Raw genomic sequence first — 17,897 nt, forward strand, 5'->3', positions numbered from 1 at the left:
CCAGGCAGGAAGCCAGGCGAGGCAGGTGTTAATTACAGTACAACTTTATTAATACTGGATCTTCACAGTGCATTGTTACTTGTAGCCGTGACTATTAAATCAGGGGCAGGGTGGCTGGAGGGCGAGGAGTGGAGAGGATAATTTATTCGAAACCAAAACCCACAGGAAAGAAAGGAAATGGTTCAGATGGGATGAGGGAAGGGAAGAAAGGCTGAGTGGGAGGCAGGAGGGAGCCTGGGGTAGGGAAATAAATTAAAAGAAGGAACAAGTTAACAACAGCACCAGAAAAGTTACTTCAGTCAAAAGACTTTGAAAGAATGCCTCTGTACAAAATGAAAAATAAAACCAACGTAAAGTCCCCAACCGAAGTCTGACGCGGGATGGCTGGCTCGGATCCCGGGGGTGGTCACTAAATGGACGGGAGGTGGTCAGGGGATGAGTTATGTACAGCCCCGGGGTGGCTGGAAGGGGAGGGGGACGAGCAAGGTGGGGGCACACCCTTCCTGAACCTCCAAAGCCACCCCCCCCAGGAGGCAAGTTCTTCCTCTGGGGGCACAAGGACCCAGCCACCCCCCAATGCTCCACACCCTGCTCCCATCACACATCCTGCATCCTACTCCCAGGCCAAGCCTGACAGCTGAGGGAGGGGGCAGCGTAACCCGCTCCAGGGCTGCCCAGACTGGCCACCTGCTCTCCGGTCCTCAGGCCCCCTTCGCCCCGGGCCCTCCAGGGGCCCAAGCCTGGGCCCTAGGGTTGGCCCGGGCACTCAGCAAGCTTGTGCTGACCTAGCGACTTACAGGTACCTTCTCCATCATCCCCGGAGCTGGGGCTCCATCCCCTCGGAGGTGCCCTTGGTTCCCCTGCCCCACCTGGATCCCAGCACAAGAACCACCAAGACCTCCAGCTGGGAGACTCCGACCAACCCCATCCCGTCCAGACCAGGTAAAGCGGACCTACCCAGGAGGCCCCTGCCACCCGCGCCCAGCTCTGTGGGCCTGCGGGCCTCAGGGAGCCCTCCTCTCGAGGCGCACCTGCTTTTACCTTAGAGTTGGCACAACGTGGTGTATGGAGGGTGAGGGATGCATCCTGGGTTGGCATCTCCTCTGGCAACAGAGAGTCAAAGCCAATCTTCCCGGACTTCCCTCAGCCCGGCCTGGCCAGAGGACCCCACCCCTGACCAGCCAGATGCCCTTGATGTGGCTCCAGGCTGGAGAGAACAGCTATCAATCACTGGGCTTTGGGGGAGCCCATCGGTCCTCCTCCTCCTGCCATGGCCCACCAGACCACTGTGGGGCCCTGTCCCTCAGGCACTCTTGGACACACCCTGTATCGTCCACCCTGTCCCAACACACAGTCCTTGTCCAGGCAGCTCCACTTTATTATACTCATAAAATCACCCCCCACCCCCAAAGGTGGCTGCAGCTGTGAGCCAAGTGCCACCCGAATTAGGCCTGATGTGCCCAATCGAGGATGGGGGCTGGCCCCCCTCGCCCAGAGCCTCTGACTCCTTCCCTACCCCCCAACCCAGCCCCTCCAGGCAGGCTCCCTGCATTTTCTCCTGGAGACTGGGCCCTAGGCCCCTAGCCTGCATGGCGGGCTGGCCTCCCAACTTCACTTGCCCCCGAGACCACCGGCCACTCCGCTCACCTTTTCAGTCACACCTGCTACCTTAGCTGTGCCCTCTATAGCCTCCCTCATGGAGAGGCAGGGGAGGGAAGGAGAAGGGCTCAGTTCAGAAAGGCCCGAGGCACTGCGGGCCCTGGGGCGGAGCCGGCCAGGTTAGCTAGGCTGTGGCACTGCCAGCCCAGCCCAGGCCACGGGCAGGGGAGCCGCTCGGGGCTCGCTGAGATGGGGAAGGCAGGGCCTCTGGGGAGGAGGAGGAGGGACAGAGTAGGCAAGGAGAGTATAAAATAGGCTCCCAATCCAGTGCCAGGCCTGCAGCTCCGTCGCCGCGAGGTCTGTGAGAAGTCACTTTCTGTGTCAGTGTTGAGTCCTCCATGAAGTGGCTGCCTTGTGACTTGAGAGGGAAAAACGCTCTCCTGGCTCTGCTCTCCCGGCTGGGCGGCTGCCTCGCACTGGCCAGAAGGCGGAGAGGGTGGCGCCATCACAAGATGCGGGGCGCTGACCTGTCGTTGGTGACGGTCCTGCGGAGCCGCACCCCACGCCGGATGGCCACCAGCATGTCTTCAGCGGGGGCGTCGCTGGCGGCTGCTGTGGGCGGGGTGGGCGTCTCCTCTGTGGGGGTGGCCGACAGGGCAGTGGGGAAGGGGAACTGGCCCTCACCCAGGGCGTGGGCGCCGGCCACCAGCTCGCCGAGCTTCTCCACCAGGCTGTGCCGGTTGGCGGCCAGCTGCTGCTGCTCCTCGTCCTCGGCCCCCGGCCCGGGGTACCCGGCCGGCTCGGGGGTGGGGCTGGCCCAGGCCGTGTTGGGCAGGCTCAGCCTCTTGGGGGAGGCCTTCACCAGGTCCGGCGCCAGGGGCGAGGCGGCCTCTTCGCCATAGAAGACGCACTCCTCGCTGCCCGCCCGCGTGGGCCCTGCGTAGCTGGGGGAGTCGGGCACCGTGGGTGTCTTCACAGGGACGATGGGCGGCCTGATGGGGATGGGGCCGGTGCTGGACAGGGCGCGGCGCACGGTGGGCTTAGTGGAGGGCGTTCGGCGGATGGTGGCCACGCCAGGAGGCGCACCCGAGGCGGTGGGCAGCCCGGCGGTGGGCAGCCCGGCGGTAGAGGCCGGGCGCTTGGTCTGGAGCAGGCGGCGGTAGTTCTGGGCGATGTTGCTGTTGCGAGGGATGGTGGATGACTTGTCGAACTCGGGTGGGCCCTCGCCGTCGGCGTCCCCATTCACTGAGTAGCAGTCGTAGTCGGAGCCTGGGGGCACGGGATGCAGTGGGCCAGGGCCAGGGGGCCGCTGGCCCGGGAGCCCGCCCCAGCCCCGGGGCCTACCTTGGGAAGGGATGGTGTCCTCCGAGCAGGAGGGCGTGGTGGTCTGCGTGCTGTAGCCGCTCGAGTACTGCAGCGAGTCCCGGCTGCTCTTCTGGTGCTCCAGGCTCAGGCCGCGTGTCAGCACCATGGCCAGGTCACTGGCCGCCGGGGACACCTCCTCACCGTGCTGGGAGGTAAGACTGCAGGCTGAGCCTCGCTCCCCAGCAGCCCCCCTCAACCTGGACTCCGGGGGGCACCCACCAGGGGCAGAGCCGGCACTGAGACCAAGCGCCTGGCCGCCTGGCACTGGTCTGGGAGTGAAGGTGGGGCGCGGCTGGGATGCCCAGGGAGCTGCCGCCTACCTTGGCTGCAATGGTGGCAGGGGACATGCGGGGTCGGGGTGCTTCCTCTCCGCCGGGGCCCAGGCTGCCCCCGCTGGCCGGGCCTGGCTCCGTGTCTCTCAGGAGCTCCACGCGGTCCTTCCTCCGCTGCAGGGTGGAGGGCTGCTCATGGGGGCCGGCCTTGGCCCAGTCCTGCAGGGCATGGCAGGCGGGTCAGGGGGCCCCTCACTGTAGTTGAGGGTCAGGGTTTCCGGCCCAAGTGGGGCCTCAGGCTCCCAATCACGGACAAAGTATGGCAGGTGCTGTGAGCCCTCCGACCTGCCGGGGGCAGGGGCAGGCTAACAGATCCCAGGAAGGAAAGACGTGAGTGTGGGGAGGGGGCTGCGTGCACCACCGCTGGGTGGACCGGGGCCCTCCCTGCGCCCGGTAGCAGGTGGGGAGCACTGACCGAGGTGGGGGAGCTGCACTCGCTAACGGACTGGCAGGTTTCCGAGGCCTCGGAGGACGCAGAGCTGGAGGACTTCTGCCATGCAGAGGCGGGCGGGCAGGCGGGGAGGCCGGAGGAGAGAACAGAGCTGGTCATGGCGGCATGCAGCAGGGGTCCCACCAGCACCCGCCCTGCCACACGCCCCCCACCAGGGCCACGGCTGAGAGCACCCGCAGCGGAACGCAGCACCAGAGTGCACACCACCAGCTCTGACCGCCCCCCGCCCCGAACCCGGCCTGTTTTGAGAATGAGTGACAGTCCTGCAGCTGGTGGCCTGGATGTGTGGGCAAGGGAACGAGAGACAGGGTGGCAGCAGGGGGTCTGGCGTGAGCAGCTGGCTGGTGGTGTCGGTTTTCTGAGAAGGGCCGGCCTGGGGAAGGGAGAGGTCCAGAGTTCCCTTCGGCACCTGTTAAGCTGAGCTGCCTGTTAGGCATCCACTCACGGTGGCCACTGTATTTACAAGTCAAGGGTTCGGGGAGAAGTCGGGGTTGGAGCTGTGGGACAGAATGAGGTCACCTCGTGGTGAGAGGAGCTAGAGAAAAGGTTGGAGGCCCTCAGGCCGCCAGTCCAGTGGCTGAGAAGGTCCAGCAAAGGGGAGTGATGAGAGCGGCTGGTGAGGGAGGAAACAAGCAGGTGACACCTCTGGGATCAGTGGGGGAAGCAGAGTCAGCTGTGCTGCGGGGGGTGGGGGCGCAGATGAGGGCGGAGGAGCAGTGTGGGACCTCGAGAGCCGTTTCAGTAGAATGTGGGGGAGTAGTCCCTGTGGGAGGCCCCAACTCAAAAAAAAAAAAAAAAAAAAAAGAATGAACAAATACAAGCATGGGCAGACACGGGGCTGGAGCTTCCCAGGGCAGATGCTCAGTGAGGATTAAAAAAAAAAAGGATGAGGAAAACTCAGCACTTAGTCATGAAAAAAACCCCAAACAAAACCGACCACACTTAAACTGGGAACAGAAAGAGCCTTCTTGACTCTGCTAAAGATAGCTATAAAAACACCGCTACTTTTCTGCCTTGGCCGGGTAGCTCAGTTGGTTAGAGCATCGTCTCAGGACCCCAAGGTTGGGGGTTCGATCCCCAGTCAGGGCACATACAAGAAGCAACCACTGACTGCATGAATAAGTGGGACAACAAATCTGTTTCTCTCTCTCAAATCAGTAAAATATTTTTAAAATGGCCATCTTTCTCTCTGGGGCTGGGAGTGAATGGGAAATGAGGTAGAGATGGGCAGTGTAGACAACTCTTTTGAGAAGTTTTGCTGTGAAGGAGACTTGATGGCAGGAGGTGTGTGTGGGGGGGAAGGAGCCGGCACAGGGAGGGGTCAGTGCCCTGGGGACATCCTTGGGCAGGAGAGCAGAGATGCGTGCTGAGCCCAAGTGGAAGCCCGGGCATTGGCCTGACCTCCTGCTGTCCATCTCACGGAGGCTGCAGGAACTGGGCCTGCACCTGCGGAGAGCCTTAGGCCAGTCTCGGGTTTAGAGTGAGCTGGCCCGCTGCCTACCCAGCTCCCAGGGCCAGAAGGGAGCAGGCGAGGACGCGGGGCCACCAGCCTCCTGTTGACACCGCTGGGGCCGGTGGCCGCTCCAAGACCTTCCCCACATCCCCTCAGAGCCTTGAGGCAGTGAGCTCGTTTTCTCCCCAGTGTGGTGGCCCCACGCGCGAATAACCTGAGGCTGGCACGAGGCCAGTGTGCCCATCGCAGCGACCCGGACACCCCCTCACCTGGCTGGTGATGTCTGAAGGCATGGGCGAGGGAGGCTTGGAGTAGGCAGCATCCTGGGAGACGAAGCCAGAGTCGTGGGAGGAGATGCTGGAGAGGCGGGCGGTGGCGGTGGCTGGCTGCGCCAGGCTGCGGTAGCGACAGGTGGAACTGGGTGAGTATGTTTGGGCACCCCCAGGCCACGGGGCTCCGCCACCCTTGGCACTGCCACTGCTGCTGGGGGCGCTGGGGGAGTGAACGGGGGGACAGCAGCCAGACAGGGAGACACAGGGGTGTGTGTGGGAGGGAAGGTGAAAGACGAGGGTGGGAGACAGGTGAGGGGCAAAGGAAGGAAAAGACAATGTTAGACTACAAGGTCCTGAGACCCAGGTACCAGGGGAGCTGGGTTCTGGGACCGTGGGACAGGGTGGGCCTGGGCAGAGGACAGCACCAAAGACCCCCGGGTCAGGGCACATACAAGAAGCCGCCATGAGGGCACGCCGGGGGGAGGCGGGCTCTCTGCCTCCTACGCTGCCTTTAGAGCAGTAAGTAGGCCTTAGGTTAACGAGGAAACTGAGTCACCAGGCGTCAGCTTCCAGCTGGGCTAGAACCAGACACAAGTCTGATTCTTTCCACACGGTCCTCTGCAAGTCCATCAGACCCTAACTGGATTTGTGGCCCACCCCTGCCTTGTCCCTCCACCCCTGCCGCTCGGTCCTCTGCAAGTCCGACTGCCATCAGACCCTAACTGGATTTGTGGCCCACCCCTGCCTTGTCCCTCCACCCCTGCCGCTCGGTCCTCTGCAAGTCCGACTGCCATCAGACCCTAACTGGTTTGTGGCCCACCCCTGCCTTGTCCCTCCACCCCTGCCGCTCACATCCTCTGCGCCCCACTGCACCCCCGGGCGATGCAGGCTGCCTTCCTGAGTGTGACCCTGACGCCCCCGGCCCCGTCTCTGGTCAGGGGTGTCTCTGCAGTCACACTCCCTCCTGTGATGCCGACACCCGGGTCCAGCAGACCCGGGCCCTCCTCTCCCTGCAGGAGTGGTGCCCAGCCAGAGGGGGTGCTGGGAAAGGGGTGCCCGGCACAGGGGGCTCCCCCAGAACGAGAACCTTGCTCTGTGCTCACTGCTTTCTCACCCAAGGAACCTGACCCTTACATATCTTCTCCGTGTCCTGCCCTGGTGCCCGGCAATTAAGCGAGACCCGGGGCCGGGCTGGGGTTTGGGCCTGTGGCGGCTGCCCAGGCACCAGCTCTCGGGAACCAGCCAGCTGAAGCGTCAGTCAGCGGGGCGGCCTTGGCACACGCTTCCGGAAGCCTCCACGCCTCTCCCCAACCTTAAATTCTTACGATTCCCCCAGCCTGCGCTGGGCCTGGCAGAGTCAGTGGTTACCTGCTGAGACTCTGGGTCTTAGGTCTTAGTCTCCCCTTCGATGAAATGGGGACAACCCCATACCCAACACAGTGTGTTAGGAGTCAGTAAAGAAAATGCACGAAGCACGGAGCATGGCCCCAGGCATGGGTTGTTGCTCCATAAACGCAGCTGCTCCTGCACAAGCCCCTCCCGCCGGCCCCACGGCAGCCCTGTGCCCAGGGTGCACTCTTCCTCTACATCCGCAAATCCCTCCGTGACACAGGAAGTGAGGGAACCGTGGGGCCTGGAGCGACTCCTGATGCGGTTTTGGTGGGAGCCCCCCTCTGCCCCTCCCGCCCACTGACCTGCACATGCTGGACTTGCGGGAGCTTGAGCTGCTGGGCGACGAGGGTGGGGTCTGGTAGGACCAGCTGTAGTCTGAGCCCTTCAGGTCTTTGATCACCTGGACAGGGACAGGGACAGGAATGGAGGTCGTGGACCTTATCATTTCTTGGGGTCCCCCAGAGGGCTGGTAGGCCCAGGGCCCTCCTACTCTCTTCTCAATTGAGAACCCGGCCCCAGCAGGAGACCTCCAGGAGTCTGAAGCCCCCCTAACCCTTTCCTAATGAAAGCTCCTTACTTGGGGCGGGAAGCAAGGATGCCAGAGGGCTGGGGCGATGCCTGGGAGATTCCACCCTCTCAGTTCCTCAGGGACGCTGCCCAGGGGGCCAGGCTCAGTCCACACACACACACAGTCAGCTCTGAGCCCGGCCCAGGCCGGGGATATGGCAGAAGCAGGGCCCCTGAGGATGCGCTGTCGCTGGCAGGGGAGAGTGACCATAAAGGACACCAGGGGGTTCGAATCCTGGCTCCGTTGTGCCCCTCAGGCAAGTTCTAGACCCCTCCGAGCCTCCGATCATTCCTGTCTTGGCGGGTGATGCACTGATGGCCGTGGGGGTGATGCACTGATGGCCGTGGGAAGTGCTGGGCATTGCGAGTGCCCGGTAAGAGCAATGCCACAGGCTGCCCTGGGGACCGACCCTGGCGCAGTGGGAGCATGGTGGGGGGGCGAGGTGGGCAGGGTCAGGGCCAAGCCCCATGAATCCGGGACTTCTGTCCATCTGCACTCAGCCTGAGCCCCTACTGGGTCCTGGGGTACATCACCCCTCACCTGGGAGGGTGCCCCCGGATGCCCCACAGTGGGTGTCAGGACATGTCCGGTCCTTTGTCCTCAGCTGTCTCCCCCAAATGCTGTCCCCCTTTCTCCTCTACTGCCCCCAGCCAAGGGCAGGCCGTCCCCTCCCATCCTTTCCCTGTGCCCAGGCCTGGCCATACCTGCTCGCTGGCAGGTGGCAGCTTGTGGGGCTCTGCGGTTAGCACCACCAGGTCGTCGATGATGCCCTGCAGGTGGGTGATCTCTCCCAGCATGGTCAGCTCGCCATTCTGAGGAAGAAATGAGTGAGGGCCGCTGGCCCTGCCCCCTGCCTGTGCCTGCCACCTGGGGGAACAGGCCTCACCTGGCCCCTCCTCCCTCACCCTTTCCCCACAGCCAGTGCTGCTGGGGCTGCAGGAGGCTGGGCCTGCACAGCCGGGGCTGGTGTGACCGTCTGCCAGACACGCAGGTGATGATGAGCTGAGACAGGCCTTTGGGTAGGAGTGTTTAGCACTGGACACACCCAGCTAGAGACCACCGAGAGTGGCCTTTCTCCAAGGTCAAGGGGTCAACCCTGGGCCTGGCCCAGCCTGCTGACACCAAGTCACCAACAAGAACTCACGGCCCAGGAGATCACAGTTCGATTCCCGGTCAGGGCACATGCCTGGGTTGCCGGCTTGATCCCCAGTAGGGGGTGTGTAGGAAGCAACCCATCAGTGATTCTCTCACCACTGATGTTTTTCTCTCTCTCCCTCTCCTTTCAATAAAAATATATGAAAACAGAAAAGAAGGGCGCAGGCCCAGTAGTTCCCAAATCCTGATTCTTGGATGTGGTGATGGTAGCAACCGAGGGGACCCCAGCCAGGCCAAGTGTGGGATGCCTTAATGCCATGCTGCCCCAGGGACCCACCACCACAGGCTGCAGGAAGGTGATGAAGGTGCAGAAGCGGCCGCGCTCCTCGATCAGGGCCCGGCGCACCGCCTGCTTCTCCGTCTCCTCCAGCAGCAGGTACATGTCATTGACGTCCTGCAGGGCGCTGTCCAGCTGGGGCTGCAGGTCGCCTTTCCCTGGAGGGTGGGGAGGAGAGGCCGCGCTGGGGACCCAGCCCGTTCGCTGCATCCATGGCTCAGGCCCCGTGGTGGTGTCCCTGGCTGGGGGCTGGGCACTATGGGGGCCAGGGACCTGGGGAGGGCAGTCAGGACTCCGGGACTTGTAGAGGGGCTGGTCCCCAGAGCAGGCAAAGACGACGGACAGACAGACACGTACACAGGAAAGACACCAAAGCTGCAAAGCCACCCAGGCCTTGGGGCGGGCAGAGTCCTGGGCAGCGCCAGGGCCCCCCTTGGAACAGCTGTGCTCAGGGGGGCCCAGAGGAGACCTCCACCCCCAGGACTCTCACTGCCTGCAGGATGGCACCCTCTCGCTTCCTAGGGTACTGGAGGGGGTAGGGGTGGGCAAAGTAGAGCAGGGTGCTCAGCTGTCCTCCAGGCCCTGGTCAGGAGAGCAGGGGCTGGGCCTGGGAGCAGGGAGAGGGGTGTCTCCATGTGGGCCCTCACTCAGCTCAGGGAGCAATGCACAGGACAGCAATGGCAACACCAAGAAGCAGCGAGAGGCAGAGAGAGGCGAGAAGAGGATGTAGAGGAGCAATGAGACAGGAAGTGGGGAGGTGACAGGTAAGAATTCTGGGTGGCGGGCGGGCGGGGGCAAGACAGACAAGGCCTGTGCCCCCGCCCCCCCGGGCGGTCCAACCTCTCCTGAACTGGCAGACTGACCCAGCAGTGGCCCTGGAGTCATCCCTGGCCACGGGGCCCCCGGGGAACTGTGCCCCAGGCCCCTCCCTCGCTAGGCCGACCTCCTCAGCTGGGAGAAGCTCTTTCCAATGGCCCTGAGCTGGGGAGACAGACAAATGCGACAAGGACGGGAGAAGCAGCTGGAGAGATGGACATTTGACTTACCAAGTAGCTCTACAGGAAGGATGTGGAAGGAAGAGGAGAGACAGAGAAAGAGAGAATGTGTGAAAGACAGCCGATGGACAGAGCCACTCCGGGGCGGGGGCGGGGGGCATGAGCGCCTGGGCCGGTGGAGCCTCCGGCCACCTCCTGAGAGGGGAGGTTGGGCCTGGTCTGGGTGCAGGGAGGCTCCCTCTGTCCCACCCAACAGGTCGGAGGGTCTTGTGTCCAGGATAGGGTCCCTCTGGCCAGGATGATGCCCTGGGACACCCCAGAGGGCAGTGGGGTCTGTGGAGTGGGGGCCCAGGGGGCTGTGCCCGGACCGGTAGCTCTGGGCTCTACCTTTGCGTGCTTTCTTCTGCAGCTTCAGCGTGTCTGAAGACTTCTTCTTGATCTCATGCCGGGCCCGTTTGTACTCTGCAGGTGATGAGAGAGGAGAGCTGTGCTGGGGTCTCCGCAGTGTGGGGGTGGGAACCCGGGGAGCCCCAGCCTCACCTTTCGCGTGGTCCTTGTCCAACTGGTTGACGGACTTCTTCCAGTCCTCGATGCGCTCCTGCAGCGGGTTGATGAGGCTCTCCAGCAGGGCGCTGCGGACACGGGTGTGCAGGTCAGGGCCAGCAGGGGTGTCTCCTGCGATACCCCTGCCCGCCCACGGCGCCCACTCACTTGGTGAACTGCCGCAGCTTGGTCTCGATGCTGCGGTGGCGCATGCACATGCGCGTTAGCGCCGAGCCGATGTCCCGTGTGGCCCCTGGCGAGGCAAGCGCGTGGCATGGGAAAGGGCCCATCGGGACCTCTGCGCTCCCGGCCTTGGCCACGAGGGGGCGCGCTGGCCCGCGAAGGCCGGGCCGCGTCCCGCCCATCCTGTCCCCAGCATCCCACAATCCTGCCGGTCCAGTCCCCGTGGGGCATTTGATCTTCCCCAGGAGTTACTGAGCCCCACCAACCAAGGCCCTGCCCATGCCGGCCATGCCAGCCTTCTGCAGTTGCAGGTGCTCTTGTGGTCAGGAGCCCTTCGCTCAGCTGGGAGAGGTCAGAACCAAAGACAGCCAAAGAGCCAGCCCAAGTCCCCTCCCCCCACCAGGAACCACCCCAGGTGTGCCCAGATGCAGGTGTGAGTGCCAGCACCAGCCCCCTGCCTTGGTTCTCACCACCTGAAGGAACAGGGGACCCAGGTCCCTGCTCCTCAGACCAAAAAGAAAAGGAGACATCAGAGCCAATAGGGAAGGCTCACTGCCCCGTGTCCCCCTGAGGGCAGATGAGGAGGTGGTAAGTCGCCATACTCAGACTCACTGTACAGACGGGTGAACAACTGGGGCTGAGGGGTCAAAGGGACGCCCCATAACAAGAACGGAAGCCCCTGTGACATCCCTGACGCTGTCACCCACTCCTGCTTGCATGCCTCTAGTGACGAAAGGGTCCCTTTCTCAACAGCCAGCCCCTTCCGTGAGGGAGCAGAACTCAAGATCCCGACTCGGGCCTGGTGTCCTCTCCCTGGCTCAGTCCCAGCCTCTGAGCCTAACCCGGGGCCCCCCAACCTCCAGCCATGCCCCTCCCCACCTCGGGTGTTGGTGGCCATATCGGCCACTTTCTGGAAGGCGTCCAAGAAGGCCACAGCAGCCAGCACAGTGGTCCTGGGGAGATGGACAGTGAAGGGTCTGTGGTGAGGTGTCCTCACTTCCCCCGGCCCCTCCCCAGTCGGGGTGCCCTCAGCAGCCTCACCTTAGCTGGGAGTGCAGCTTCGTGGCCTTGGAGTTGAAGTCCTCCCAGATGGGGTAGGAGCTCTGCGGAGGAGACGGGGAGGAAGTGAGATGCCACAGGGCTGCAGGGCTCCCTTGCCCCCGGGAGAGGGAGGCTCCTGGGCCCTCTCGAGGGACAGAGGACCAAGGACAGAGGCAGGAGCAGGAAAGTCCTGGCCCTGGGAACAGATGCCTCTGCCTCCCTCCTCCCAGACAATCGGGAAGTTCGGCCTCCCGTCTACAGTCACATCCTCCCTCAAGGGAGGTGAAAACAGTAAATGGCAGGTCCTGTGCCCTCGGGGCTGCCCTGGACCTGGCAGGGAATTTGGGCTGAGCCGCATGAGGGGCTCCATGTTCTCCTGGACGTGGCCCTGGATGCTCCCCATGGCGCCGGGCAGAGGCACCGTGTAGGGGGCAGGGCTCAAGGCACTCCAGGTCTCTACTGGGGCCCCTGAGGCCCTGCTCTGTGCCCTGGAAGCTGCTGCCAGCCCAGCCAGCACCCATCCCTGCCAGCAGCAGTGGCTCCCAGGCCCGGGAAGGGTGTGACAGCCGCAGGGCCCGGCCAGCCTGCCCGGGACAGCCAGGCCCTGGGCTGAATGGGGCCTTGTGCGGCCAACAGAGCCACCTTTCTCCACCCCCGGCTCCCCTCCTTCCCCTCCTGGGGACACAGTGTGGCCTTTATCCCAGCCTGGCCCAAAGCTCCAAGTTGGGGGGGGGGGTCCCAGTAGGGAGGCCAGGCTCCTGGCGACCGAGCTGTCCAGTCTAATCAAGGGGCTCTTCTGGCTAATGTGCCTTCCCATGGCCGCTGGGTCTCAGAGAAACCTCAGCTCCGGCCCAAGGGTGGCTAACGTGCCTTCCCATGACCGCTGGGTCCTGGTCCAAGGGCTCTGTGGAGGCCTCAGCCTTTGAAAGGGAGCCGGGGGCCAGCAAAGCCCCAGCCCCATGGGTTTCCAACCCTCCCTTCCATGTGGGATGGGGCGCTGTGGCTAATCCCAAGGAAAAAGGGAGGCAGAGACCCTGCCCTGTCTCTGAGGGAGGCTTTGCTGGGCTGGAACCCCAGGGGCAGCTCTGAAATGGCCTCTTCAGCCGAGGACAGCCTGCAGGGGTGGACAGGAGACAGGGCGGCTTCTGGGAGCCTCAGAAACTCCCTCCCCTCCCAGCCCAGCCCAGCCCAACCAGTGCCCAGGGAAAGCAAATATTTGAGAAGTTCACACAGGCTGGAGCTGGAGGGGGAGCGGGAGGGGGAGGCTGTGGGTGGGCTGTCACCGTTGGGCACAGCTCAGGGGAAAGGGTCCTCCCTGGCAGGCCCGAAGAGCTGACCCTCACCTTGGCACCCCCAGGGGTCTTGTGAAAGGTGGCACCCCCCTACCATCTCCACCCCTCCAGCCCCTTGCTGAGATGAGACCTCCAGGGAGGAAAGACGATGCGAGGGGGTGGGGGTGGGGGTAGTGCAGCGGTCCAGAGGCAGCCATCCTGGCCCCCAGGAAACCTTTGCAGGACCCTGGGCAGCCCGAGAGAGCAAGGAACTAGGTGAAACCAGGCAGAGAAAAGTCCGTCCTCCCTACAGGGCCGAGGCCCATCCTGACAGCTTCGACCCAGCTAGGCTCACTCCATCTCAGACCTTCCCAGCTTCGCTCTCTCGTGCAGAGGGGACAAGATGGGGCGTGGGGAGGCCAGGCTCAGTTCCTCCTCAGCGGATAGACTGAGGACTCCACCCCTACTGGTAATTCATAAAGGGCCCTGGAGATGAAGATGTGAGGGGCTGGAGCAGCCAGTGTCCCAGGAGAGTGTCCTCAGTCTTCCCTGGGCCCGCGCCTGGCTGCAGGCTCTAAGGCGCTGGGATGTTCTCACTAGTGACAGTGATCGCTGCTGGTGATCATGTGCTTGCGGAGTGCTGAGCCCTGTCACTGTGATCGCATCGAATCCTTCCAACGGCCCTGTGAAATGAATACTGATCACCCCCATTCTAGAGATGAGAGGCTCAAGAGATGAAGGTTAGACTCGCCCGAGGCTGCCGAGTGGCAGTCAGGATCTGATCCCTGTCTGACGGGTCACTGCGGTCCAGGTAGAAGCTGCGGGGAGATGAGTCTGGGCATCAGGGTGGGGAAAGGGCAGGGACTGCAGGGATGGGAGAAACTCCCGGCTCTGCCTCCAGCACAGTGGGCTGCTCAGGAGGGGGAAGGTGACACGCTTGTCCCTAGAGGTGTCAAGTGGGAGGGATAAGATCGGTGAGGAGGCCCTGGGGACCCTGGCCTCAGAGACGCTTTCTGGGTGCTGGATGTGGTCTTAGCATTGGCTGTGCAGGTGAGTGACCCAGGCTACAAGCCCAGAGAGAGGGTTTTCCAGGTGACCCTGGGCCAGGGACTCCTCTCCGAGCCTCAGTCTCCTCACCTGTAAAATCAGGATGGGAAGCATATCTCCTTCGTGGGGTCAATGTAGAGCAAGCATGCTACACTCATGGCCGGATGGTATACATGAGGCATGCGGCCCGTCCGGCCATGAGTTTGACATGCTTGGAGAGACTTGAGGAGGCACTGCCTGGAAAGCACTTAGCATGCGCCAACACCTAGTTAAGTGCGCAGTTAATGCTGGCTAACGGGGACATGGTATCCCTGCCTCCCTGCCAGGAGCCCAGCCAGGGCCTCTGTGTCTGGGGGACACTCACCACTCCTGAGAGGGCAGGCAAAAGTTACGGTCCCGTTTTCTGGATGGGCCAGTGCTGGGAGGAGGCCCCATTCACTCGGCTGAAGGTGCTGCCTGGGCAGGTGGGGACTGAAGCAGAACCCAGGTACTGAACCCAGGCCTGTCATTTTAGGCAAGTTCCCCTCTCTGGGCCTCAGTGGGCTTCCTGGCACCAAGTGGGCATCTGAGCTGAGTCCAATGAGGCACAGCAAGCAGGGAAAGCTCCTGAGAGCCCCCTCCCCACCCTTGAGTGGGTGCCCGCCTCCACACCCTTCCAGCTCCAGGCACAGCTAGGGGAGCCCTTCCCTCCAGCCCTCAAGCCAAGGTGTGGGCCTTCAGAAGGGCCAGGCTGGGCTGTTGTGGGGCCTGTGGACACGCTGTGGAGCAGCCTCATGGGGCAAGGTCATTCTCTTGACATGGCCACCCTCTGTGGAAGACAGAAGCGGTCCCCTAAAGCCAGGTGATGGGCCTCCAGGTGGCCCAGTTCCCTGCCCTGTCCCTGGCCAGAACATATGCATGTGTCATAGGTAGGGGAATATGTGCGCTTGGCATCACCCCAGGTGAAACCTCTCCCATTTTGCCTCCACGTCAGAAAATCCTGCCTGAATCTCTTGCTATAACCTGGGCCCGTTTGCTTCTGTCTTATCCCCAAGTTCCTTGCAGGTACACTGGAGAGCGAGAGAGGGTCCTACCTCTCTGAGCAAGAGCTGCTGCTCTCTGCAGTGTTTTGGAGAGGCTGCCAGCAGGAGGAGGGTGCCGGCCCTGCGAGTGGCTGGGAGGGAGGGTGGTCCGGGCTGCCCGGTCCCAGAAGGGGATCCTGGTGCCAGGGCTGTGATGCCCACAGGGCAGGAGGAGCTGCTGAAGGCAGAGAGAGGCCAGCACTCTTCCGGGCCAGAAGGGCTGAGATAGATTTGCAAGGGATGACAGTCTTAGGGGAAGCACCCCATATGGGGGTAGGGGGCACCTACATGCTGCCTACCCATAGTCCCAGGCCAGGGGGCTTCGGGCCTCTTGTGGGAGCAGGTCCCTGGCAGCTGCCCCTGGGGCTGTGCCCTGGCAGCACAGGAGCCCCTGGCACGCCTGTAATCCCCCACCTCCTGAGGGCCTGCCTGAGCACCTCAGAGTGGTGTTTCCTCCTGGGCCTGTGATGTCACCTGGGGTTGTGCTGTGTACTTGGAAGTGTGAAAGGCTGGGCGGGTGGGGGCTCTCGGAGTTCCCGTGGGAACCCAGTTCTCCTTTCTCCTTCCCCACCCCAAAGGAGAAGGGCAGAACAGCTCCTGACCCCATCCTGCCTGTCAGCCCGAGCCAGCCCTGCCACCTGGCCTCTTTGGGGAAGGATGCCCCTGGCCTCCTAGATCGACAAAGATGGGGTGAGGTCAGGGACAGTGTCTAACAGTCTCCTAAATGACCTTGAGTCATTCCCTGGCCTCGGTTTCCCCACCTGGTGAGCCAATGGTGGGCCAGGAATGGGTGGCCTGCTCCAGCCTGACTGTGGGCAATCATGGGGAGGGGCTGGAGCTGAGGCCTGGGGTGGAAGTAGGGTAGGGAAGGCCCTCCCTTGGGGTTGCTCTGCCAATCCCAACCTTCTCCGCTCCTCCTCCCAAGGTAAGGACAGAGGCCTTGGTACGCAGGGACACTCAGCCTGGAGACCTTGGAGTTCTACAGCCTGTTTTGAGGGGCCGAAGGGGGGTGGGGTGTGACAGTCGCTGGGTCGGCACAAAGGCCAAGGCCGGTGGGGAAGGAGTTAACGGTTCTCCGCTTAATTATTTTTCCCTGCTTTGGTGGTGACAGCATGGACCGGGCTTCAAGGCCAGCCTTAGAGGTATGGGGGGGCCATGGTGGTGGTAGGGGGCGGGGGCCGGAGAGACCCCGGACCTGTTAAGGTCCACAGAGGCACCCCAGGGGCCAAACCTCATTCATGGTGTGAAGGTCTGGGGCGCAGGGAGCCCGGGTGTGCGCAGGCTCCGCTGGCGAACCCATGGGGGCGCTGCGCTTCGGGTGACCCAGAGCATGGACCCTGGGGACCACACAGACACCCCGACACACAAGCACCCACACCCCCAGACAGGCGGCCGGGAACCCGGGCGCACAGCAGACGCAGGCCAGCCAAGGACACACAGACCCCGCGGCGCACAGACAGCGGGGCACGGCGGCCGCCGCCGCGCGCCCCCAAGGGGACCCCACACCCGCGCTCGCGCACCCCGTTACCTTCATGTCGTTGACGATAGCCTGGAAGAGCCCACCCAGGGCGCCGCACTCCTTCTCCGCCGTCTCCATGCTCGGGCTGGGCGGCGGGGCGCAGGCGGGTCGCGGGCAGCCGGCGGGAGAGCCGGGCCGCGGCGGGCGCTCGCTCCGGGCCCGGCCGGGCCTGCTGCCTCGGGGCGCTCTCAGCGGCCGGCAGCGCCGCGCTCGGGGGTCGCGGGCCACCGCGGGGCGGCGCAGGCCATGGCGCGCGGGGCTGGCGGCGGCCGGGGGGCGCGGCGCGGGCAGCTGGCGGCGCAGCCTCGGCGCGGGGACTGAGGCGGCGGTAATCGGAGCCGCCGCGGCGCGGGCGTCACGTGGGCGCGGCAAGGGGGACGAGGGGGGGGGGGCGGGTAGAGGGTCGCGGCGGGAGGGGCTGTGGGAACCGCCGGGCGGGCGCAGGCCCGTTCGCCGCCAGGCACCGCGGCTTTGAAATCCGAGCCCAGCGCGGCCAGACTGGTCGGGCGAGCGGGCGGCGGCGCGGGCGCCAACGCGGGTCGGGGGCGGCGCTGGGGCGGGGCCTGCCGGCTATCCGCCCCCGTGTAGGGGCTCACCGCTGCCTTTCAGCCTGGGGCTTCCCGGGCTCTCAGCAGACCCGCGGAGGGCTGGGGTCCCCTGGGAGCATCCCGAGGACGGCCACACCGCACACTGCACGAGGTGTCCCGAGGGCCGCCTGCCCTGGGGCGCTTCATCCCAGGCGCAGAGGAGTTCGGACCCTCCTCCAGAAGTTCTTTGGCGCGCGGATGCCAGCCTGATGGGGTGCCTGGCGTTTGGGAGTGGTAGTGACCTGGTCCTCGGGCAACCTTTCTTGGGGTGGTGGGGACCATGTGGGTCCAGTAGGGCATAAGTGGGCCGCGTCCTGCACCCTGACCCTGGAGACTCCAGCAGTGAAACCCACCCTCCCAGAGACACTGCTCTGGGAAAAGCGCCTTCACCCTTCTCCCCGCCCCCCCCCCCTCCGGGGCCTGAGAGCCACTTAAGAGCCCATAGGCCAATCAGAGGCTTCCCAAAGTGTGAGGTCAAGGGCCTACAGGTGCGGTTAGGTGAGGCTCATTTAGCCAAATCAAGGGGAAGCACCTGGGCATGTCCTCCCTCCTTGCACTGGTCTGGGCCCTCCTTCCCACCCCCATGAGCTGCAGTTCTGCAGTGCGCATGCCCTTTCATTCAGGAACTCCGGAGGTGCGCCCAGTCCGTCTGTCCAGTGGGGACGTGTCCCACTGTCCCTGGGGCAATCAGGATGGAAGGCAGAGTAGGTGCCTGGGAGGGGTTTCCGGTTTCCAGGCAGGCCAGTGCTTGGTGCTCTCCAGGAAGTAGGGGCAGTTCCTAGGGGT

The 17,897-nt window shown here is 63.8% G+C and overlaps 1 protein-coding gene across 2 annotated transcripts; it reads right to left on the reverse strand.

Moving 5' to 3' along the window:
• Window positions 1–28: 28 nt before the first annotated feature.
• Window positions 29–17,187, reverse strand: MTSS2 (MTSS I-BAR domain containing 2). Of its 2 annotated transcripts, none has more exons than XM_080643566.1 (14): window positions 16,534–17,187; window positions 11,627–11,688; window positions 11,465–11,538; window positions 10,571–10,655; window positions 10,400–10,491; window positions 10,247–10,321; window positions 8,865–9,022; window positions 8,137–8,244; window positions 7,167–7,264; window positions 5,470–5,692; window positions 3,712–3,786; window positions 3,285–3,455; window positions 2,944–3,109; window positions 29–2,868 (listed from the first exon to the last, which is right to left on the reverse strand). In XM_080643566.1, the coding sequence occupies exons 1-14, from the start codon at window positions 16,600–16,602 to the stop codon at window positions 2,105–2,107; spliced, it is 2,220 nt and encodes a 739-aa protein (XP_080499692.1). In that variant the 5' UTR covers window positions 16,603–17,187; the 3' UTR covers window positions 29–2,104. The 2 variants fall into 2 exon arrangements, with proteins under 2 accessions (XP_080499692.1, XP_080499693.1); XM_080643567.1 differs by having other exon boundaries at window positions 5,470–5,596; window positions 16,534–17,186.
• Window positions 17,188–17,897: the final 710 nt, after the last annotated feature.

The sequence above is a fragment of the Plecotus auritus genome (assembly GCF_963455305.1).
Source record: "Plecotus auritus genome assembly, chromosome: 10".
Taxonomy (NCBI): Eukaryota; Metazoa; Chordata; class Mammalia; order Chiroptera; family Vespertilionidae; genus Plecotus; species Plecotus auritus.

Excerpts from the sequence above, each read along its gene's own strand:
- MTSS2 (XM_080643566.1), bottom strand. The coding sequence starts at position 16,602 with ATGGAGACGGCGGAGAAGGAGTGCGGCGCCCTGGGTGGGCTCTTCCAG. Across the intron at positions 10,656-11,464 it reads TATGGCCACCAACACCCGAG|GGGCCACACGGGACATCGGC; the intron begins GTGGGGAGGGGC and ends TTGCCTCGCCAG. Across the intron at positions 3,110-3,284 it reads CTGCCACCATTGCAGCCAAG|CACGGTGAGGAGGTGTCCCC; the intron begins GTAGGCGGCAGC and ends CTTACCTCCCAG.